At 42.5% G+C, this 19,844-nt stretch overlaps 1 protein-coding gene across 6 annotated transcripts in view; it reads right to left on the bottom strand.

Moving 5' to 3' along the window:
* Window positions 1-4,777: 4,777 nt before the first annotated feature.
* The window catches only part of atp11b (ATPase phospholipid transporting 11B), a 54,758-nt gene continuing 39,691 nt past the window's right edge, over window positions 4,778-19,844 (bottom strand). Inside the window, exons 30-32 of one of the 6 annotated variants that reach the window (XR_015035741.1) lie at window positions 18,855-18,992; window positions 14,701-14,861; window positions 7,046-7,101 (exon numbers count right to left, since the gene is read on the bottom strand). Coding sequence is in view for 2 of the 6 variants with exons in the window: in XM_085775056.1 (XP_085631182.1) it covers window positions 14,595-14,861 (267 nt within the window). In the remaining 4 variants the exon portion in view is untranslated. Of the gene's footprint in view, window positions 7,102-14,576; window positions 14,862-18,854; window positions 18,993-19,844 lie in introns of those variants that run through there. The other 5 variants (XM_085775056.1, XM_085775058.1, XR_015035738.1 and 2 more) reach the window with 5 other exon arrangements.

Genomic DNA, 19,844 nt, shown 5'->3' with positions numbered 1-19,844 from the left:
TATGAACTTATTTTCCACATCAATGAGTTTTCTGTGATAGAGTATAACGTTAGAATTGTTGTCATCAAATTAGCCTAATTTCGTGTTACAAAGTAGGCACTATTTTATTTAGCTACAACTGATGTTAGCTAGTATAGTAAGGTAGCTAACATTACTGCATTTGTTGTGTAGAGAGTGAGACTCTCAATATATCTATAACTTCCCTGTAAAAAAGCTAACCCGTTATATGATTATTGATGTGATGTACAGTATGTACAGTATGTGGTGTGTTGATGTGATGTATGTATATGGTGTGTGTGTGTGTGTGTGTGTGTGTGTGTGTGTGTGTGTGTGTGTGTGTGTGTGTGTGTGCATGCATGTCTGTGTATTTACTTACATATGAATGCACAGAAATTGACTTACATAGCTACGTATGGATTTATACAGTAGTTTTGTGTGCCATTCAAACATTGTCCTTTTTATGTTTTCTCATCTAAAGTATCATGGCCGCTATAGGAGGCCAGCTAGGATTCCTGAGGACCTTGCCTGACAAGCGATCCTGCTACACACTGAGAAGAGAGAAGATGTTTGTGTGTTTACATATGTGTGGACAGTGTTATGGTCTCCGGATCTACTGAATGTTCTCTGTTTGTCCTCCATAGTCAAACAGACAGATGGACACACAAACAATGGATTTTGACATTTTTGATACTTGATTGATTGTTTTGTCATCAAATGTGAATAAAAAGTGATAAATGAACATGTCAAAAATGAAATCACTCTTTTGTTGACCCAAATACCGTATTGATCCGAATATAAGACGACCCTGAATATAAGACGACCCCCCTTTTTCAAGACCTGTCTTTGGAAAAATACCTTTTTCAGACAAAATCTAAGAAAAAATTAATCTTTTTAAAATCATGTTTTCAGTATCTGTGAAATAACGTTCTGGTAGATTGTAGCGCCCACTGATCTCTCTGAATGTGTGTAGGTGTGTGTCCATCTCTCTTGCGCTCTGTTTACACAAAAAGGCACGCGCATCAATTGCGGTGTTTTATTTTGAAAATTATTTTGATTTTGAAAGTTGAGCGGATTCTCTCGTGTTTCTTTGTTTGACCTGCCCGGCTTGACGCAATCACTCGCAGCTCGCGCACAAAATAGACCAGACACCGAAACGATTGCTGCAGGACGTCTGGTGTGAACAACACAATCTTTTAACATGAGCCCCGAAAGGAAACGGGCTCAGCTTCTCGGCGCTTCGCAGCTATTCGGCGCCTCCGCGTCCGGTGTGTCCGGTGTGTCCGGTGTGTCCCTGTCCCCAGCGACAACGCGGCCGTAGCCGCTGTGATACGACGACCCCGCCCCCGGAGTCAGCTGTGATTAAAATGACCTAAACCGAGTCGAGTTGAGCTGTAACTGTGTGGCAGCGCTCTGCTGTGTGGCGAAGGGGTAACACACACACACACACACACACACTTGGCGCAGATGCAGCTGCATCTCTGCAGGTGACTGGTGAGTGAGTGAGGAAGAAAAGTCCTGACTTGCTTGGACAGACGTTGTTTGATGTCACCCGCTGATTTGCATATATAAATATCTAGACCCCGAATATAAGACGACCCGTCTTTTTCAGACTTTTTTTGACGGAAAAAATATCGTCTTATATTCGGGTCAATACGGTATAATGAAATTCATCATCTTTAACCAAAATTAAAGACATTTATTGCAAAAACGCATTGATTCTAATTGGGGTCATTTTTGACCCCACTCATGGAAGAGTGTAGGTATTGGTAGCTCATGCATCCAAGGGTTAAGTACAGTACTCATTACTCAAGTAAATTTACTCTGTTACTGTCCACCACTGATTCCACTTCAACAAAGTCACAGATGAAACTCTTTGTTTCTTAAAAATGTCTTTATTTAGTAAATAGAACTGCATCTTCATAAACATGAGCTATAAGACAGATTTACTGACAGGAGGACGACAGACAGACAGACAGACAGACAGACAGACAGACAGACAGGTGTCAGTCAACTGAAGAGTGATGATGATGATGGTTTATTAATCCTCTGATGAGAAGTGAAGAGGTGATGAAGAGGAGGAGGGCAGACTGGAGCTCAGCAGCAGCAGCAGCAGCAGCAGCAGCAGCCCGGCTGTGAAGCTGCTGCTGAGTCACTGAAGCTGCTGCACAAACCGATCACTTGACATTTTAATTTAAATTCCAGTTTCTTTTCCTTTTTTTTCTGTCTTTTTAGCTGATTTGATCAGAGGAGCCTTAATTTGATTCAAGTCTGCTGCTGTGAAACCCCTAATATAGATATATAACTGTGGCTCCAGGAGCAACGACCGTGCGCGCCGACGTGACGTCACCTGTAACGGTGCCAGCAGCAGCAGCTCGTGCAAAGTCTCTGCTGCTGTTTGACCCTCACATCCATCAAATATCACAGAGTAGACATATAAAAGTCGTCATTTCCATTTTTACGGGTCTCGATCAGAGGACAAAGATGACGTCGCTGCTCCGTTTCGATATGTGGCCAATTTTCTTTTACAGAAGCACCAGAACAGATCCAGTTAAAGTGGGAGTGGGCTGCTGATGAACGATCATCATCATCTCAGTGTGATAAAATATGAAATGATCCTTCTTTTTTTCTTTTCTTTTCCAATTATGTGGTTGAGTAGGTTAATCTCGTGCTTCTTGAAATACCCCAGAAACCTCCTCCAGGTGACGTCAGCGCTGTTTTCAGTCTCACATCTCGTCTCAGGAAAATAAAACAGCAGAGGCACATATAGGCTATGTCACACAAATGCCTCCAGGGACACAATTATATCTGATGTGTTAAAAAATTAACATTAACATGATCGACTTTTAGAAACCAAAAGTGTTCAAAACAACTCTAGCAGCCTTATTTTCATAATAATATCACTGTTTAAATGTTTTTTTTTTCTGCCTTTTCCCCAAAACAGGATTTCTATAGCTTTAATATTAAAGAATCCACGTCCACTGCAACTTTTAAAAGACACCTATTCACCCAATGTTTCTAACCTGTCTTTTGTGCGTGATTCTTTGCTTATTTGGCTTATCTACTGTGTTTTCTTTAAAATTGCACTTTTTGTAAAGTGTATTGAGACCATATTGCTACTACACTATGGTGATTTAGCTCTCTAAATAAACTAAACTGAACTGAAACTAATACATTAAAAATGATTAAATGTTACTTTAGGCCCACTATTTTCAAATCTTCACTCCATTTCCCCCTAAACTAACAACTTTTCATTGATTTTTTTTTTAACATCATTATATTGGAATATTAAGTCTTAACTTCTGTCATAATGGTTTTATTGAACACTCTGGGTTTCCGTAGTTGAGCACCAGGGGGCGTCAGAAGAGACTTGACACTGCAGGTGTTTGTGCTCAGCTCAGCTTCATCTCCCTCCTCCTGCATCCGGCCGACCGACACAGTGCAGCAGACAGAGATGATGATGAAGAAGATGATGAGGAGTTGTTGTCGTCCTGTTCTGGTTCCTTCTTCCTGGTTCTGTCCGAATGATCAACTTTCTGTATCGATATGAACATTAAACTGGTCTGATTTTTGATTTTTGATTGGTCGTATGTGTGATTTTACACGTGAAAAGTTCACGTTTTATCTTAAAACAACATTCAGGTTCCTGTGTGTCACTGTAAAAACACTCCTCCTCCTCCTCACTAACAGATTTTCTCTTCCTCACACGTTTCCAGTGGAAGTGAGTGAATCAGTCCACAGTCTACTCTGTGCACAAATAGAAACAAAACAAACAAAATAAAAACACACTCTACATCTCTGCTCCCTGACTGAGGCTCAGCAGGAAGCACTGAGGGATTTTCACACTAAAACGCCGCTGGAAGACGCCTGGACGGAGCAGCTGCAGCACAGACAACATGGACGGTGGAGTTAGTTTGTCCCTCGGTTGTTGAGAGAAGAGCGATCACAGCGACCAATAACTGCTGTACAAAAGTTCACACAGTGATGTGGATGTTGTTTTAAGATAAAAGTGAACAAACACATGTGAGTCTTTACTTTGACAGAAGGAGTGTGGACTGTGGAGCTGGAAAGACACGAGCGTTTAAATAAAGATCTGAAGATCAACATATCAGAGATTTTAGGATATTCTGAACTCTGCTGCATCACATTTGACCAATTGTCTCTTTGTCTCCTCTGGATTTAGTAGAAGTCAGATTTCTTCAAGATTAAAAACAAGCAGATGAGACTTTTAGTTCCCACTGGTACTGACTCCATCTCCCATAATGCAACTGCAGCCTCTTCCTGGCTTGTTAAACTGTTGAACGCTCTCCACAGTTCTAGTTTATAACAATAAACCTGTTGTGTTGACATCAGACTTTACAGAGAGGTCGCATTTAAGTTTAAAAATGAAACAACCTAAGTGTAAAATCAGTGGAGAAGTGGAGAGAGAGCTCCTTTTTAAACAGCTGCATGTGTGTGTTTCCTAATCCAGGATACACGATACATGAATTCATAGGTGCATCCACGACGTACAGTACATCCAAAATGTGAGGTCAAATGGTTTAAAAAAAAGCTACTTCCTGTGTAAATGTGGCCTTAAGGTGCTTATTGGAGGAACTGTGTGATGTGGGGTGGAGTGATCATGTGACGTACCAACATCCTGCTCATTTCTGCTCAGGTGGAGAAGGAAAAAAACAAAAAAACAAAACAAAACAAAAACATGTGGCCAGATGTGAGGCCTCCTCCACATGTATGGATGTGTAAGAAAAAAAAGGTGCGACACAAACACAGGAAAACAAACTTGCAAGAATAAATAGACACTTTCATTGTCAGCTGAGGAGGATACAACAGGCATCGAACAAACAATGTGTTACCGTGGAGAAATGAAACATCACGAATATTCAAATGAGTCGACAGGAAGAAGAGGAAGAAGAAGACACTGAAACATCTTCACACAGTCAAAGTCAGAACATCCTACGACAGAGCGAGTGCGATTCCCTGTGTGAGCTGAGGCGTCTACTGTGTGGTTCTTGATGTCAAGTTTAAAACGGTTGTCTTGTCGCCTTCACAAACACACACACTCTCTTACACACACACTCACACGTTTCCCAACTTTCGCTTTTTTTCATCTTACAGAGAAGAAAACACAAGAGAGAAACATTTTGACCTTTAACCTGGCGGCGACATGTCGTCATCAACAACAAAGCTAAGTACCGTATTTCCTTCAGACAAACATGGCTGCCACACAGAGGAACACACCAACACACACACACACACACTTCATTGACAGGTGATAGAAACACACATGGCAAGATCAACGTAACAGCAAAAAAAAAAAAAACATGATTCAGATATGGTTTCGATTGGTGACAGACGGGCGATGATGAAACAGAGGAACAACAAAGAAAAAAAGGGGATTTGATATGTGACTTGTGCAAACGCTCTGCTTTTCTTTATCTTTTTATTTTTATTTTATAGTAATATCTCTGTTGAAGCTGAGTCATATTTATCTGATAAATCTACCTCTCTGAAGATAGAGACATTCTGCCGTCTGGGTCAACATGCATTAGCCGTGATTTTGAAAGAAAAACAAAACAAAAAAACATCTCACCATTAAAGCACATTTTCATCCTGCTGAAAGTAAAAAAAAAAATCGACGCTGCAGCCACGAATTCTTTCATGAGCTCAAAAAACTTTTTTTTTTTCCCTGACATCGTGGCGTTTGATGCTGAGACGTCTTTTCCTAAACCGAGGCTGAATGAAGAGAGAACAAGGCATTCAAGGGGGAACAAGTACAAAGTAACAACAGGCTCAAGCAGCTTCTCTGTCACCGTCTACAATAATCTACCCATAATAGCTATAACCTCGTGAAAAATGTATGGCTTTTTTTATTATTATTATTGTTATTATTATCTGAACGGACCCCATGATCCGGCCCCCTCCTCCTCCTCCTCCTCCTCCTTTTTTATTATTTCTAGAGCGGCGCACCAGGAAGACGGAGGCCCGGAGAGTCACGACGAGAGAGAGAAAGCAGCAACGAACAATAATAAGTTCTTCTCAACAACAATAGAAGCTTCTGTACAGTCAGGCACAAAAATAAACACTTTTTCCTTTTTTCTGTCTGAATCCTTTCTTTCTTTCTTTTTTTTTTTTTTGCTCTTTGGTACCACAGTAGAGATGATGATGATGGTGATGATGATGGTGGTGATGATGAAGGATTGAGGGGAACCACCGTGCATAGATCTGATCTGAAGAAAACGAGCAGAACCCGGCGGCGAAGCTTTTTCCTTTTTCCAGTCTGAGTGAGAATTAAAAAAATAAGAGGATGATGAAGCGAGTCAACACCTCTGAGATGAGTTCCTTAACGCCGACGCTACATCATGATCGAAGGCGGCGTCGTGGGTTGAGCTGCAGCAGCAGAAGCGGCAGCAGCAGCAGCATCGTTGAGTCCTCGCCGCTCTGCATCCATGAACGTTATGTTATTAAGACTTTAAAGGTCGTTTTAATGACAGTTGCAAGCAAGAGAAAAAAAAGAAAGTTTGGCAACTGTATAGAAAATGAAAAATAAATAGTTGCATGATCATTAAACCGGTCTGATCCATCAACTACGAGTCAGACTCGACATGTTTCACTGTGTAGTCAAGTTAAATATGTTTTGTGTTGTTTTTTTGCAGCAGGTTTCTGATAAAACTGTTGCTGCTGAGATGTCGACTTCATCTTTTTCTATCGGTCCACAGACGACGTCCGCTTCACATCCTTTTCTCCCAAGAGTTGATAGATGACAGAGCCGTTGCTGCTGCTGCTGCTGCTTCTGCGATGAGCGACGGTCCTTTTGGTTTCACATGAAGCAGCAGCAGCGGCAGTTTGAGTCCAACTGCATCCAGCTGCATCGAGTTTAAACTGGAGTAGGTTTATAAAATGGTGGCAGGAGTGTGGGGGTGTAATTATGACTCATAGCAGAGTGGCAGCCCCCCCCCCCCCTTCCCCCCTCCTCCCCCCCAGCTCTGTGCTGTGTACAGTCAGCGGCCCGGGGAGTCAGTCAGTCAGCAGTGGGTGGCCTCGATGGGCGACAGCGTCAGGATGCTGCGATCGTTGGAGTAGAAGTTGTCCGTGTCACTCCAAGACCTGAAAACAGGCAGCAGTGACTGAGGGTTAGGAGGCTGACGCACCGGCTGAGTGTGTGTATACATGAGTGTGTGTGTGTTTGTGTGTGTGTGTGTGTGTGTCACTGGCTAACACAGGTTTGTGTGATAAGAATCTAGTGAAGGAAGAAGCAGCAGAGAGGAGTGAGGGTTAGTAATGGGTGTTGATGGTGTTAGTGGATGATTATCAAGTCTCTTCTCATCTCATCTCACCAGAGAACTGAGTTTCATTGATAAAAAAAGATGATGTCACTTATTTACACCAAGAGATCTCACTGGAGTTGAAGGTTTCAATTTTAACATCAACTACAACACCTCTAGATGAGACGTCCTGCGCACAGAGCTGAAGCTGTTTAACAGAAAAAAAAAGACTATAAATCAAGATATTAAAGGGATACTTCACTCAAAATTGATAATTCACAAATTTTCTACTCACCATCATGCCAAGGAAGGGTTTGGAGAACTTTCTGAGTCATCAAAACGCTTTTGGAGTTCCAGGGGGGGGGGGGTCCCGTTCACTTTTGAATCGTCCAAAACACACACTATGAAACATCCAGATACCTCCATACTGCTCGTCTGTACTGACCCAAGTGTCCTGAAGCTGCCACATGAAAAAGTTGTTTAGAAAAAATGTATTTGATCTCTGTTTTTAGCCTCCCAGTGGCTGCGTGAGATGTTCTTCCGTGTTTACATCACACATCCAATGGTTTACAACTACGAACCAACATCTCGCAGCAAATCTTGCGCATTCGCACAAACATCAACAGAGCCACTGGGAGCTACTGCTACAACAAGGATAAAAACAGAGATCACATTGATTTTTTCCAAACTACTTTTTCATGTGGCGGCTTCAGGACACTTGGGTCAGTACAGACGAGCAGTATGGAGGTATCTGGATGTTTCATAGTGTGTGTTTTGGACGATTCAAAAGTGAGCTCTATCCGCCGCCATTATATGAAAATCCGTTGCCAGCCGGACCCCCCCTGGAACTCCTAAAGCGTTTTGATGACTCTGAAATTTCTCCAAACCCTTCCTTGGCATTAAGATACATGTAGGTAGATGATTGGTGAATTATTGATTTTGGGTGAAGTATCCCCTTAAGAGAAAAAAAAGAGCAGATGAATAATTGAGGATCATGAGCTTATCTGTGTTTAATCACTCAGGCCCAAGGACGACTTGACACTGTACATCCAATTTGTCTAAAATCTAAATTAAATTAAAAGAATGAATTAAAGCATGTCAGTGCTGTTACCTGCTGATTATTTCCTTCGTTAGTGGAACAAGCAGCAGCAGCGTCGCTCAGACTCAGGCTTGTAAGATGCAAATGAAGCCAATCTTTGCTGCTAATTGGTTTAGGAACTGATAAATCAATGCTCAGTGCTGTAATGTCACAAACGATGGTGACGGTCGTTTGTGGGCTGGTGCCTCTTTAAAAATACAGATCAATCCTGTTCAATTTCTCTATAATCAATACTCTTTAAGTTATTGCTGATTAGTTATAAATGACCTGTGTTGTTTTTAGTCTCTAGTTTGTTCTTGGAGGAGGGAGGAGATGAGAGGAGACGTGAGCTTCTTTAATAATGGATCAAAGTCAAACGTAATCACCATAAAGAGAAATAAATCAATGACCATCAAGCATCAACAACATTCTTGCCTCATATCCACTCTCAAGATAAACAGGATTAGTATCTCATTCCACAGCAGTAAATATATCAATATAGTATAAAATCTATGATATATTATTTATATTATGTATAAAACCACCTCTGTTAGCTTAGCACGCTGGGTCTCCTTTGGAAATATCTGACAAAAACACACATACTGTAAGTCGACAACATCGCTCCTTTCCGTAAACGGCTCAAAACATTTTCATACGAGAAGAGCATTAGCACCAACAGCGGAGATTTTTTATTTTATTTTAAGATTCTGAGTTAACTGCAGCAGGACCAATCGTTCAACCTGGATCAGTCTCTGTTCAGGTGCTGGAAACAAAAAGGTCCAAAAGGAGAGAAAAGATTTCCACACGCTTGAATCTGTGCGATACTTCACTTTAATGTGAGCTTTGGGTCTACAAAACCTTCACCTGTATACTCTGATGAAGGCCTTGTAGACCAAATGCTCACATTAAAGTGAAGTACTGCACAGATTTAAGTGTGCGGAAATCCTTTCTTTCCTTTAAGATTCTGAGATAAAGTCAGAAATCATTCCTGAGATAAAAAGTCAGAAATCCTGAGAGTTTTTATCTCCGAAATGATTTCTGACTTTTACCTCAGAATCTTAAAAAAAAAAAAATCCGTTGTTGGCCCCAAGGCTCCTCCGTATTATTAAGTTTCAAGCTACAAGGGGGAAAAATATAAATCCAACATGGCTCCATCATGAAAGCCACAGCTTGCCACTGTTAAAGGTCACATCTACAACCGAAACCTCCACGACGGCACCGACTCACATCAAAGTCGAACCAGAGTCGATGATCAGAGCTGCTGCCTCAAAGCCGCAGCAGAGAGACTGTGGATCGACATGAGCGGCGTTCAAACAGAACCTCCGCTCTGTCTGTCTGTTGCTACTGTACACCTCATCTCTACCTGCAAAGCTCTGACGTATGTGCAGCTCCGACACACACACAGATGCACACACACACAGACGCACACTGACATCAGACTTGGAGATTTTCTCATTTCTGCACCACGTCTGCAGAGGATTTTTTTTTTTTCTTTTTTTTTAGATTTCTCTTATTAATTCTCTTGACCTTTTTAGCTCCACGCAGCTCTCTGAGATGAAGACAACCGTTTTAAGACCTGCGTAATAGGAAAACCCAGGGACTTTTAAAGGGACAGTTCAACATTTTGGCAAATTCGCCTATCGCCATAATCCCTATAGTCATAGCAGTAGGTTCATTACCTTTAATTATCGGTGCATGTTGTTTTGAGATCGGCGGGGCAGAGACGTGAGCTGCTCAGTGAACACAATGGAGGTGAAGGGTACAGGTCCCCTGTCCCTCATCAAACTCATCAAATACACAATCCAACAACTCCAAAATGCTCTGGTGGACAAGTTGTGACCTGCACATTCACCACGCTATGAAATAATCATGTAACTGTGTTCCACTGTGTTCACTGAGCAGCTCACGTCTCTGCCCCGCCGATCTCAAAACAACATGCACCGATAATTAACAGTAATGAACCTACTGCTATGACTATAGGGATTATGACATTAGGAGAATTTGCCAAAATGTTGAACTATCCCTTTAAACAGGCTGATGGCTCAAATGGAGGTTTGACTGAAGGGTCTCTCGGACACATCTTGGTGCTAAAAACCATCTTTGCTCCGCGGGTTACGGCAGAACAAAGAGGACGTTGGTGATAAAGCCGGCGGGAACATGAACCCACGAAGAGGACAGGACAGAACAGAACAGAACAGAACAGGCAGATTTCTGACAAGACGGAGTTCACAGGGGACATCAACGGCACAGGAATAATTAATCTGGAAGGTCAGACAACATTATGCAGATTTCAGACACAGAAGGAGAAGGACACAGAAAGAGACGAGAGACAGAGAGAGAGAGAGAGAGAGAGAGAGAGAGAGAGAGAGAGAGAGAAAGTGCAAGAGGAGTGAGTGGGTGGAGGTGAGAGGAGGGGTGAGGGTGGGGGGCACTAATACATACAGGTTTACATTGTGTACAAAATACCAAAGGCAACAGCAGCCCCCATGCAACAAGACAAGAGTCTGGGCACTCCGGGGTGATCCAGGGCCGAGGCGGAGAAGAGTCGACTCCACCCGCCTGGTTCACCCCAGGTTGTTAAAACGAGCATGCCCTCAAAGTCGGCCTCTTCTCAGAAGCTCATATAAGGCTTCAGGATCCAGTAGAAAAAGACAAATAGATACAATAGAAGTTTGAAAAGACAAAGCAAACAAAAAACAAACAAACAAACAACAATAACTCTCTGAGACTACACTTCCCAGCAGCCTCTCTGGTTTTTAGGGTGTGGTCCCCAAGTTCTGGGGGAGGAGGAGGAGCAGACGTCAGACAGGAGCCGAGTCTCCGTCCAAGAAACAGCGGCTGCATATGACAAAATAATGTCGGAGGCTGGTTCGGCTTTGTGGCTTCGGGTGTTTACATTTCTCATGTGTGTGTGTGGCTCCTGATTGGTGCAAATAAAAAACTTTAACGTCTTTTTTTAAGGTCTCTGCACACAAAGTAAGTTTTTTCTTCTGAAATTGCTGCACGTTTGAAAATAAATTCGACCTCATGTTGCTGTCGATCACATTTATTCACCGTTTTCATAACAGGTTTGATTTTCTGCATTTTTTGCATCTCTAAGAAGCCTTTCTGACCACTCACATCAGTGTGTGTGTGTATGTGTCCTGGACATAATGCCAGCTGCTGCTGCTGTTCAGGATCAACATTTTTTATGTGTGGCTCCACTAGAGCCAATAATCAATAATCTATCAAACTGGACCACTGACATCCTAAAATAAACTGTTGAAGTGATCATGATAAACCCGCAGCTCATTTACAAGCAAGATTGGATGGACACAATAATTCCTTTTTCTCTTTTTATTTTAGGATAAGTGAGACGACCACAAAACCATCCTCACTGCGTGCGAGACGACTTCTGTCACCCTTTCCAAAGTTTGGAACAGTAAATAAAAACGCATCGTAGTAAAATGCATCGGACTCGGTGTGTAAGGCGTCTGTGTGTAACGGTTTTTGTCGGGTGACGGATTCGAAAAACACATACGAAAAAAAAAAAAAAAAAAAAACGGGCTTGGTGTACAAAGACCTTTAATCTGCAACTTTGTTTTTCTCCCACATTTCGAAAGGTCTGAGTAAAATCAGCTTGACATTTGGACGGAGACTGAGCTGCTGGGATGTGACAAGTACACACAGGCGTCCATCTTGTTTTGTTTTTTTCTAAAGGAAAACATCTTTGACTCCTGACAGCCGTGTCTGTTGCTGCTCCGTCGCCCGCCCCCCTTTGACATCATTCAACTGTGGCCGGCATTCAACACCAAGTCAACAGGCTAAGTCAAGTCAAGCAGCAAGCTACAGTTGGGCTTCCAATAAATATCAGATAAATACTTTGGGAGTATCATACTGTATATTCATGTATATTATATAATAAATACGCTCGCTAAATGTCCCTTCCAGTCACTAAGCATATAGGACCAGGTGGTTATATTCCCTTATCCCTATGGCAGTATCCTAGCATTAAGGCCAAACGTGGGCTGAGTCTCACTAGTCGCTCAGTCGCTCTGTGGTTTTCTGCTTCATTTCCTTAAATCCAGAGGATGAAGAAGAGGGAGAGGAGGGAACGGACGAAGGTTTGTGGAAAGCAGGAGTTGAGGAGAGGAGGGATAAAACCTAAACCTGCAGATTTCACCTCAGTTTAAAAAAAATATATAGACAGCATAACGCACACCTAAGCAAAGCAGTTTCCGTATGTTCTTTGTTTATGTTTATCCTTCTAGCAGCTCTGTTTGCTCAGCTGGAAGAATCTAATTGGCTGCTTCGCGCCAAGGTCAGAAAACAAATCAGTCATTCCCACAGGAGGAAGTTAATCTAAACTGAATCATGCATTTAGTGGTAATATGACCCTGAAGCGACGGGAACAGTTTCCTACATTTGGAAATGGATCATTTTTGTGTTGTTGCATTATATCCCACCACCCAGCAACGTCTGAACGGCGTGAATATCAAACTGTAGGAAGGAATTTATGCTCTCGACTGGATGAACCGGAGCTTAAATCATCAGATGATACGGCCGAGTAATAAAATTAGAGCCAGTCACAATTTTATGTCTCTCCAATAAGATCCCTCAGAGCTGACTGACTGAGATTACACAGTCCTCCTCCACTCAACCCGAGTTTAGAGAGAGTGAGAAAGAGTGGGGGAGGGACAGTAAGTGCATCTCTTCTTTGACCTGCATGCTGTCATTACCTTTGCACACACACACACACACACACACACACACACACACACACACACAAAGTCATGAATGAAACGACATGCGTGGCCACACCAACCCACTGTGCAAAGCCAACGACTACCACACTCACACACAAGCACACACACACACACAAAGAAAACAAGAATGCTACATCTTCATTACTGATCTGATCAATACTTAGAGACCCCAAGCTGTTTTGGGGAATATTGATTGCTCAGCAGAAAGAGCCGATCGGGTCAATTAATCAATGACCCCGCAGTGTCACTGGGGTTCAGGTAAAAAAAACAAAACAAAAAAAAAAAACAAAGACACTGAGACTGAAACTGCAGACTGAGCAGAGCAGGAAACTGTGAACTCAGCTCACTCGTCTTTAAAGCTGCACTCGGCAAAATATTTTATGACGGTGGGGAAGGGGAGAAATATCCAGTTGTTGATTCTTTATCTTCCTTTTATCATGAAGTTGAACGGCAGCACAGATGGTATTTTATCTGCACTTACTGAGGGCTCACCGTGTGCACTAAGTGGACATCGTGTTTCATTCTTTTTTTTTGTGTTTACCTCTCGCTGCCATTTAGAGCCACAAAGATGCAGCATAAGTGCCGAGTGCAGCTTCAAAGCGAAGTGGCAACAACCTCCTTGTCCCTCTCACATCTCTGCGATCACACCCACAGTGGGTGTTTGGATCACGCGTGATTTTGGATTTATCTCAAACTGAAAGGAGAAGCCCCCCAAAGAAGAACAACATACAGAAGTCAAACTAAAAGCAAATGAGTCAACTAAATAACCCACATATAGACATCGGTGTCCTTTTTGTTAAAGTGCATTACAGATTACACAGTTCTCCGCTGAAAACTGGCTCCAAACTCTCATTTGGACACCGACATTTGATTTTTAGGTAGTATTGAACAGAAACAGAGGAGACAGACAGAGAAACAGATGATGAGGACACAGACCCACCCTCATGTAGGGGCTACACAGACAAGACAGGTTACATACTTATACTGCGTGTAATACTGAGGCCTGTATATCACGGCAGGCCTCCTCTGCTCTACGAAGCCTTAAGTCAACCGACCTGGGACCCAGCTGCTCTCAGGCTTCAGGCCGCCACGCCAAACATCCACATCTGCATGCTGCTATGTAGACGGCGCGGCCATCGCAATCTATTCAGGCATTGGTCTCTGTAGTTTTTGGTTACAAGGTTGTTGTACCGATATCGATATACTTTCAGTACACTACTGTGGATATGAGGTTAAGCACATCTTACATCTGTCAGTCCAGACCCTTTCCCCCTCTCAAAAAAAAAAAAAACCCAACAGGATATAAGAAACTCATAGTGCAGTCCAACGATGGCTTGATCCCCTCTCCGTCTGCTGCTCTCCCAACGTCCCGCTGAGCAACACACCCTCACACCAGTCTCTATCACCGCCCGAAACCCGGCTCCCCCCCCTCGGCTACAGTATGTGCACAACAACACCATCCCCCGTTATGAATCGGAACAAGAGAAGACTTACAGTAGAGTCGTAGCCACATTATGGGCTATAGCAGTCGGTACTGCAGCCCAAATTTTTGAAACCGTGATGCGGCGACGGTTCATCGGGATTCAAAATCATTGTTTGCTGTGGTCGTCCTCCCCACCTGTTGCTGCGGCTGGACGTGTGGCAATTGGCGCCGGCCTGGCACTGCCCGGTCATTTGCTCCAGGAAGCGGGCCAGGCGGGAACAGCCGCTTTGCCCATGTTGGTAGCAGCACAGGGACTCCACACAGCTGAGGGCCTGCGCCTGGGGGGCTGATAGAGACTGGAGGTGGAGAGAGAGAGGACAGAGAAGAAGACAAAAGTGGGGGGAAAAAGAGGGGAACAAAAGAGGAGAAAATATAGGAAATTAATACACAACACAACATAGTTTGACTGTCACACTGGCAGGATGATAAGGGCGACTGGAGGAGGATGACATATTGCATGCTGTCACAGGAACAATGATGTATAGGGAAAATATTTCAACCATGCTACACGAGGGGCTGAAATGTTGCAAATAAATACATAAATCATAAAACAAGTGAACAAAGAAATAACCAAAAGAAGAAAAAGAAAAAAAAAATCTTGTAATTTCGAAGGAAAGTTGGGAGTTTTTCTTTTTCTTTTCGACATCTCGCTGCCGACAAGAATACACGATTGCCTCTGTGCTCATATAGATCTATAAACCTCTGGCTGGAGCAGTGATTTCTCTGCCACGGGTCAGGACGAACCTGCGCAGTCTGAGTTGTAATGTCAGCGCTGCTTCAGAGCAGGACGACCTGCCGCCTCTCTGTTGCAATTTTCTCCAAACCTCTGACTGTAATATCTGTGATGGATCAATCCACATCGCATAGCACAATCCACATCGCATAGCACAAACTAGCTGTGATCCGAGGCCGGTCCATCAGACTAATACAAGACAAGCTCCTCCGACTTCACTTCCTCATCCTGAAAATGATGTTGTGTTGGGTTTTATGTTGTGTTTAACAATCTACTATTTGCACAAACTGTATAACTTCATGTCTTGAATAAAACATGGTGTATTTTCCCTCTTCTGTTTTGTACTTTTCATTTTTGTGATCATAAGAATGTGTATCAAAGAAGCAAGTCAGAGCTGTCATCTTCTATCATCTGTTTCTTTTTCCTTTGATGTACATAAAACAAAAGATGCTGTTTGAGCTTTTATAAAGAAAACTCTCTCTGCTTCAATAAAAAGACTGACACTGTTTGTCAAATGTGAATGAAGTCGCTGCCTAGAAACCTGTGGGATCAGGTGGCTCAGCTGATCTGAGTCAGCAGCCGAGGGAGAGAGGAAGGAGAAAGTAAAGACCAGAAAGACAAAGAGAGAGAGAGAGAGTGTAAGGTTACACCCATGTAATTTGCATCCTGAACCCTTCGTGTCTGCAGCTTTACCAGGACAGTGTTATTTCAGATTAACCTGGATAAAGTAAATATACAGAGGTTCTTTCTGTTCATAAATCACCTTTAACATTTTGCAAAATAAAGGTAAGGTCAAAACTTTAAATTCTCACAATATTTTCTCTTAGCCACTGACAATTTAGTTTGAACTATGTTAGTTTTTAAACCCTCCAGTTTCTTTCAGCATTTGGGGAGATAAGTAAACTCCCCAGTCTCCATCCTACTTCCTCTCAGAAGTAAGAAGCTTCTTCATGATCTAGGTTTAAGCAAAATGTGCTTCTATTATAAACAATTTCCAAACTCTTGTATTTTATTGCTTGTTGACGGAACTATCTTTTGTGCCTAAATGTGTGACCCGTGTGCTCCAGCTCCTCACATGGTGTCTGGCTTGTGATGTGGCCGTTTCTCTGCAGCAGAAATCGGAGACTTTGTTGGCATCGAACCAAACTTCTGCCTCTTGTGCCAAAAAACAGGAAAATACAGACAGAGACAAAAGTGAATATGGATTACGCTGACAGTGTCATGTGTCCCCGGAGGTATAAATGCAGGGTGTTGTTGCTCTGCCTCTATCAGAACAGATTGTTTTATTCTATTTGAAAAAGGAAAGAAACAAAGAAATATAAATTTATCCTTGTTACTGCAACATAAAACTCCACTTAAACTCTGCCATTGCACAGATAAAAGATGAGGTTGTACGTTGTGATTATTCCAAACCACAGAGAAAAAGCAGCGACAACAACAGACACAGCTGCAGCCACAGATGTGTAATGTATCCTAGAGACTACTGTTTATTTGTTGGTGAAGTGTCCTTGGTGTTTCTTTATGTTGGTATGACCACATGGGCGATAAACACTGTAGGTTTTTCATTAACTCCGTGAAGACTGATTTACCCTGGTCTAACCAACAAATCATCGGATCAACCACTGAAGCAGCGATCGGTCACACACACACACAACAGAGAGCAGAGCTCAGACACTGGACGATTTCAGCAGCAACAGTCATGATGATAAAATAAAAGTTACACCACTGCAGTTTCTGCAGGAACTCTATGGAGCTATAACTTTTTTTCAGTTGCAGAGCAAAAACCAGGCCAAACCATGTGATTAACAGCTCTTTATCACACAGAGGTTTTTCTGAGAAACGATGACATCAAACCGAGGCTGATTTACTCGAGAGGCTTCAGAGTTCAGCTGCAGTTCATGTTCGCTGTCGTCTTATTTTAACACATGATGCTGCTTCACACAGCTAAAGAGTTCGGCAATATCATCTCAGTGGCAGTGGTATGATAGATTGTGATAAGTCTTGGGGGTTTACGGTATGATATATACGGCACTGAAAGCACACTCTGTGTCTCGAGAAAATAAAACACACAGGAAACGACACAAGAACTTATAGAAAAGCAGTGAAACTGAAACATGGATAAAATAAATAAAAAATAAATAAAATACTTACAAGCTGACAATGAAACATCATTCAGCCATCAATATGAGGTAACATTACTGAACATGGGGGGATGTAAACACACAGCAAAGACGATGAACGCAGCATGCCAACAGCATTCTCGCTCTCTCTCTCCATCAGCTCTGAACCCAGATCTAACCAGTAACAGTGAGGGCTGAATTTAAAATAGTTTAATGGATGGGAGCGATCATGGTTGGAGGAGGGAGGGAGGGTGGGGGTCGATCGTTTCAAGAGGAACCCGCCTGCAGGGAAGATGGCGGACACGGGTGGCGCCATAGGTCCAATCCACACCGGAAGTGTGGATTGGACCTAGAGTTTTTTCATGCATCTTATTCATTATACTATATTATTCATACATATCATTTACATTATATAATATATTAATTGCAAATTGATGAAACATTAATATTGCAACTAGTCTGTGATTATTATTTTTTTCTTCTAAATAATAACTTCTCAGTTTTACATACTGTAAAGTCGTGTGAAAACGTCCTCCTGTCTTCTTTCATACTTATTCAGTTTTATCTCCGTGATCCACTTAGTTTAATATACAGGTGCATCTCAATGAATTATAATATCATGGAAAAGTTTATTTATGTCAGTAATGCAATTTAAAAAGTGAAACTAATCAATTATATAGATCCATTACACACATAATTAAACATTTCATGTCTTTTTCTAATTTAATTTATTTTAATTGTAATGATTATGGCTTACATCTAATGGCCTTTTGAAAAGTATGTATCTATATGCACTCAATACTTGGTTATGGCTATCTGACTTGAACTACTGGAAATGGACTTTTCCATGATATTCTAATTTATTGAGATGTACCTGTATCTACTTTTTTTAAATGATCATTTTATGGTGGATTGCAAACTTCAGTAGATCAGATTTCTGGTATGGAGCGGTGAATAATATACACGAAGAAGAACAACTTCCGGATTGTGGATTGAACCTATGGCGGCGCGGCCCGTGTCCACCATCTTCCCAGCAGACGGGTCCTCTTGATCGTTTCTGGATAGAGAGGGGCGAGGTCATTCATGCCAGGGCAGCAGGGGTGGATGGAGCTGATGATGAGGATGATGGTGTGTTGGGGGGGAGACAGTTGTGTCATTCATACAGGAAGTGAGACTGACAGAGAGACATACAGGGGAGGAGGGGGCAGTATTTGTATATATGAAATAAAAAGGCGGAGGGGGGGGGGGCAGTTGCGATACATACAGCCATGGGAGAATGACCAAGCTGCGGGTTGTTTTAACCAAACATACAGGTTGGTTGACTGCAGCTGTTTGGGGAGGGGGGAGGTTGGCCATAATATAATGTACAAAGGAGGAGGGAGAGAAGGGCGAGCAGAGGGGGCGCGATGGGAGTGATATACATGTGTGGTTACTACCTAGGGGAGCAGGGGTCTTGGCCGGGGGGTAGCAGGGGGAGGATAAGCAGCTAGCAGGTGCCAATTGTCCTCCCCTGGGCTCCGCTGGGCTTTAACAGGGTCATATTCTGGGCCGACTGAACCCTCACCCTCTTCCATCTGAAGGACACAAGATGCTCAGAGTGAGTGAGCCTCGCCGGCCGCCGGTCACACTGCCCAACCATCAGTCAGCCGGCAGCCGGGTCGATAGGTCGGTAGGTAGATAGGTAGACTGACTGACTGACTGTGTGGTAGGTCAGACACCAAAACGAAGCAACATAACCAGTGAAGCCAGCCTGTTAATTCAACAACCACACTGCAAAAAAAAATAAAAAATATATCCACTTCAGTCTTATATTCAGTCTTCATTTGGATTATGGGGTCAAATAATTAATAATTTAAAGGGATAATTCACTCAAAATTGAAATTTCACTCATTATCTACTCACTCTCATGTCGACTAAGGGCTGGGAGAAGTTTCAGAGTTATCCGTGCCTTCTCTGAGTTACAGGGGGTCTCGGCGTAGCAGTGCATGTCCTCTGTAACTCAGAGAAGGCACGGAGGACTCTGAAACTTCTCCCAGCCCTTAGTCGACATGAGGGTGAGTAGATAATGAGTGCAATTTGAATTTTGGGTGAACTATTCTTTTAAGTGAGATACTGAAAACAAATGATTTTGAGTTAGCTGTCATTCGATACAGATTTCTAATGATCTTTTCTGGGCAAATAGTGAATTCAAGACTCAACACAAGACTAAACAGCCAATATTAAATGTGGATATGTTTTTTTTTTTTTTTTTTCCCAGTGCTGCTTATTTACCAACCAGCAGATTAAGTAGTCAGTTAGTAAGCAAGTGGTCGGTCTGTCATTGTCAGTCCAGGCTGCACTGTAGGGAGGCCGTTACTTCTGACCCTGACTCTACAGTGACGCTGTTCACAAGTGACCCCACAAACAAACAATCTTTAATGCAGCAA

This window comes from Trachurus japonicus, chromosome 4, assembly GCF_045865225.1.
Source record: "Trachurus japonicus isolate A0001 chromosome 4, Traja_1.0".
In the NCBI taxonomy this organism is placed as follows: domain Eukaryota; kingdom Metazoa; phylum Chordata; class Actinopteri; order Carangiformes; family Carangidae; genus Trachurus; species Trachurus japonicus.
Note: the sequence above shows the minus strand (reverse complement) of the source record. Positions and strands in the feature narration are given on the sequence as shown.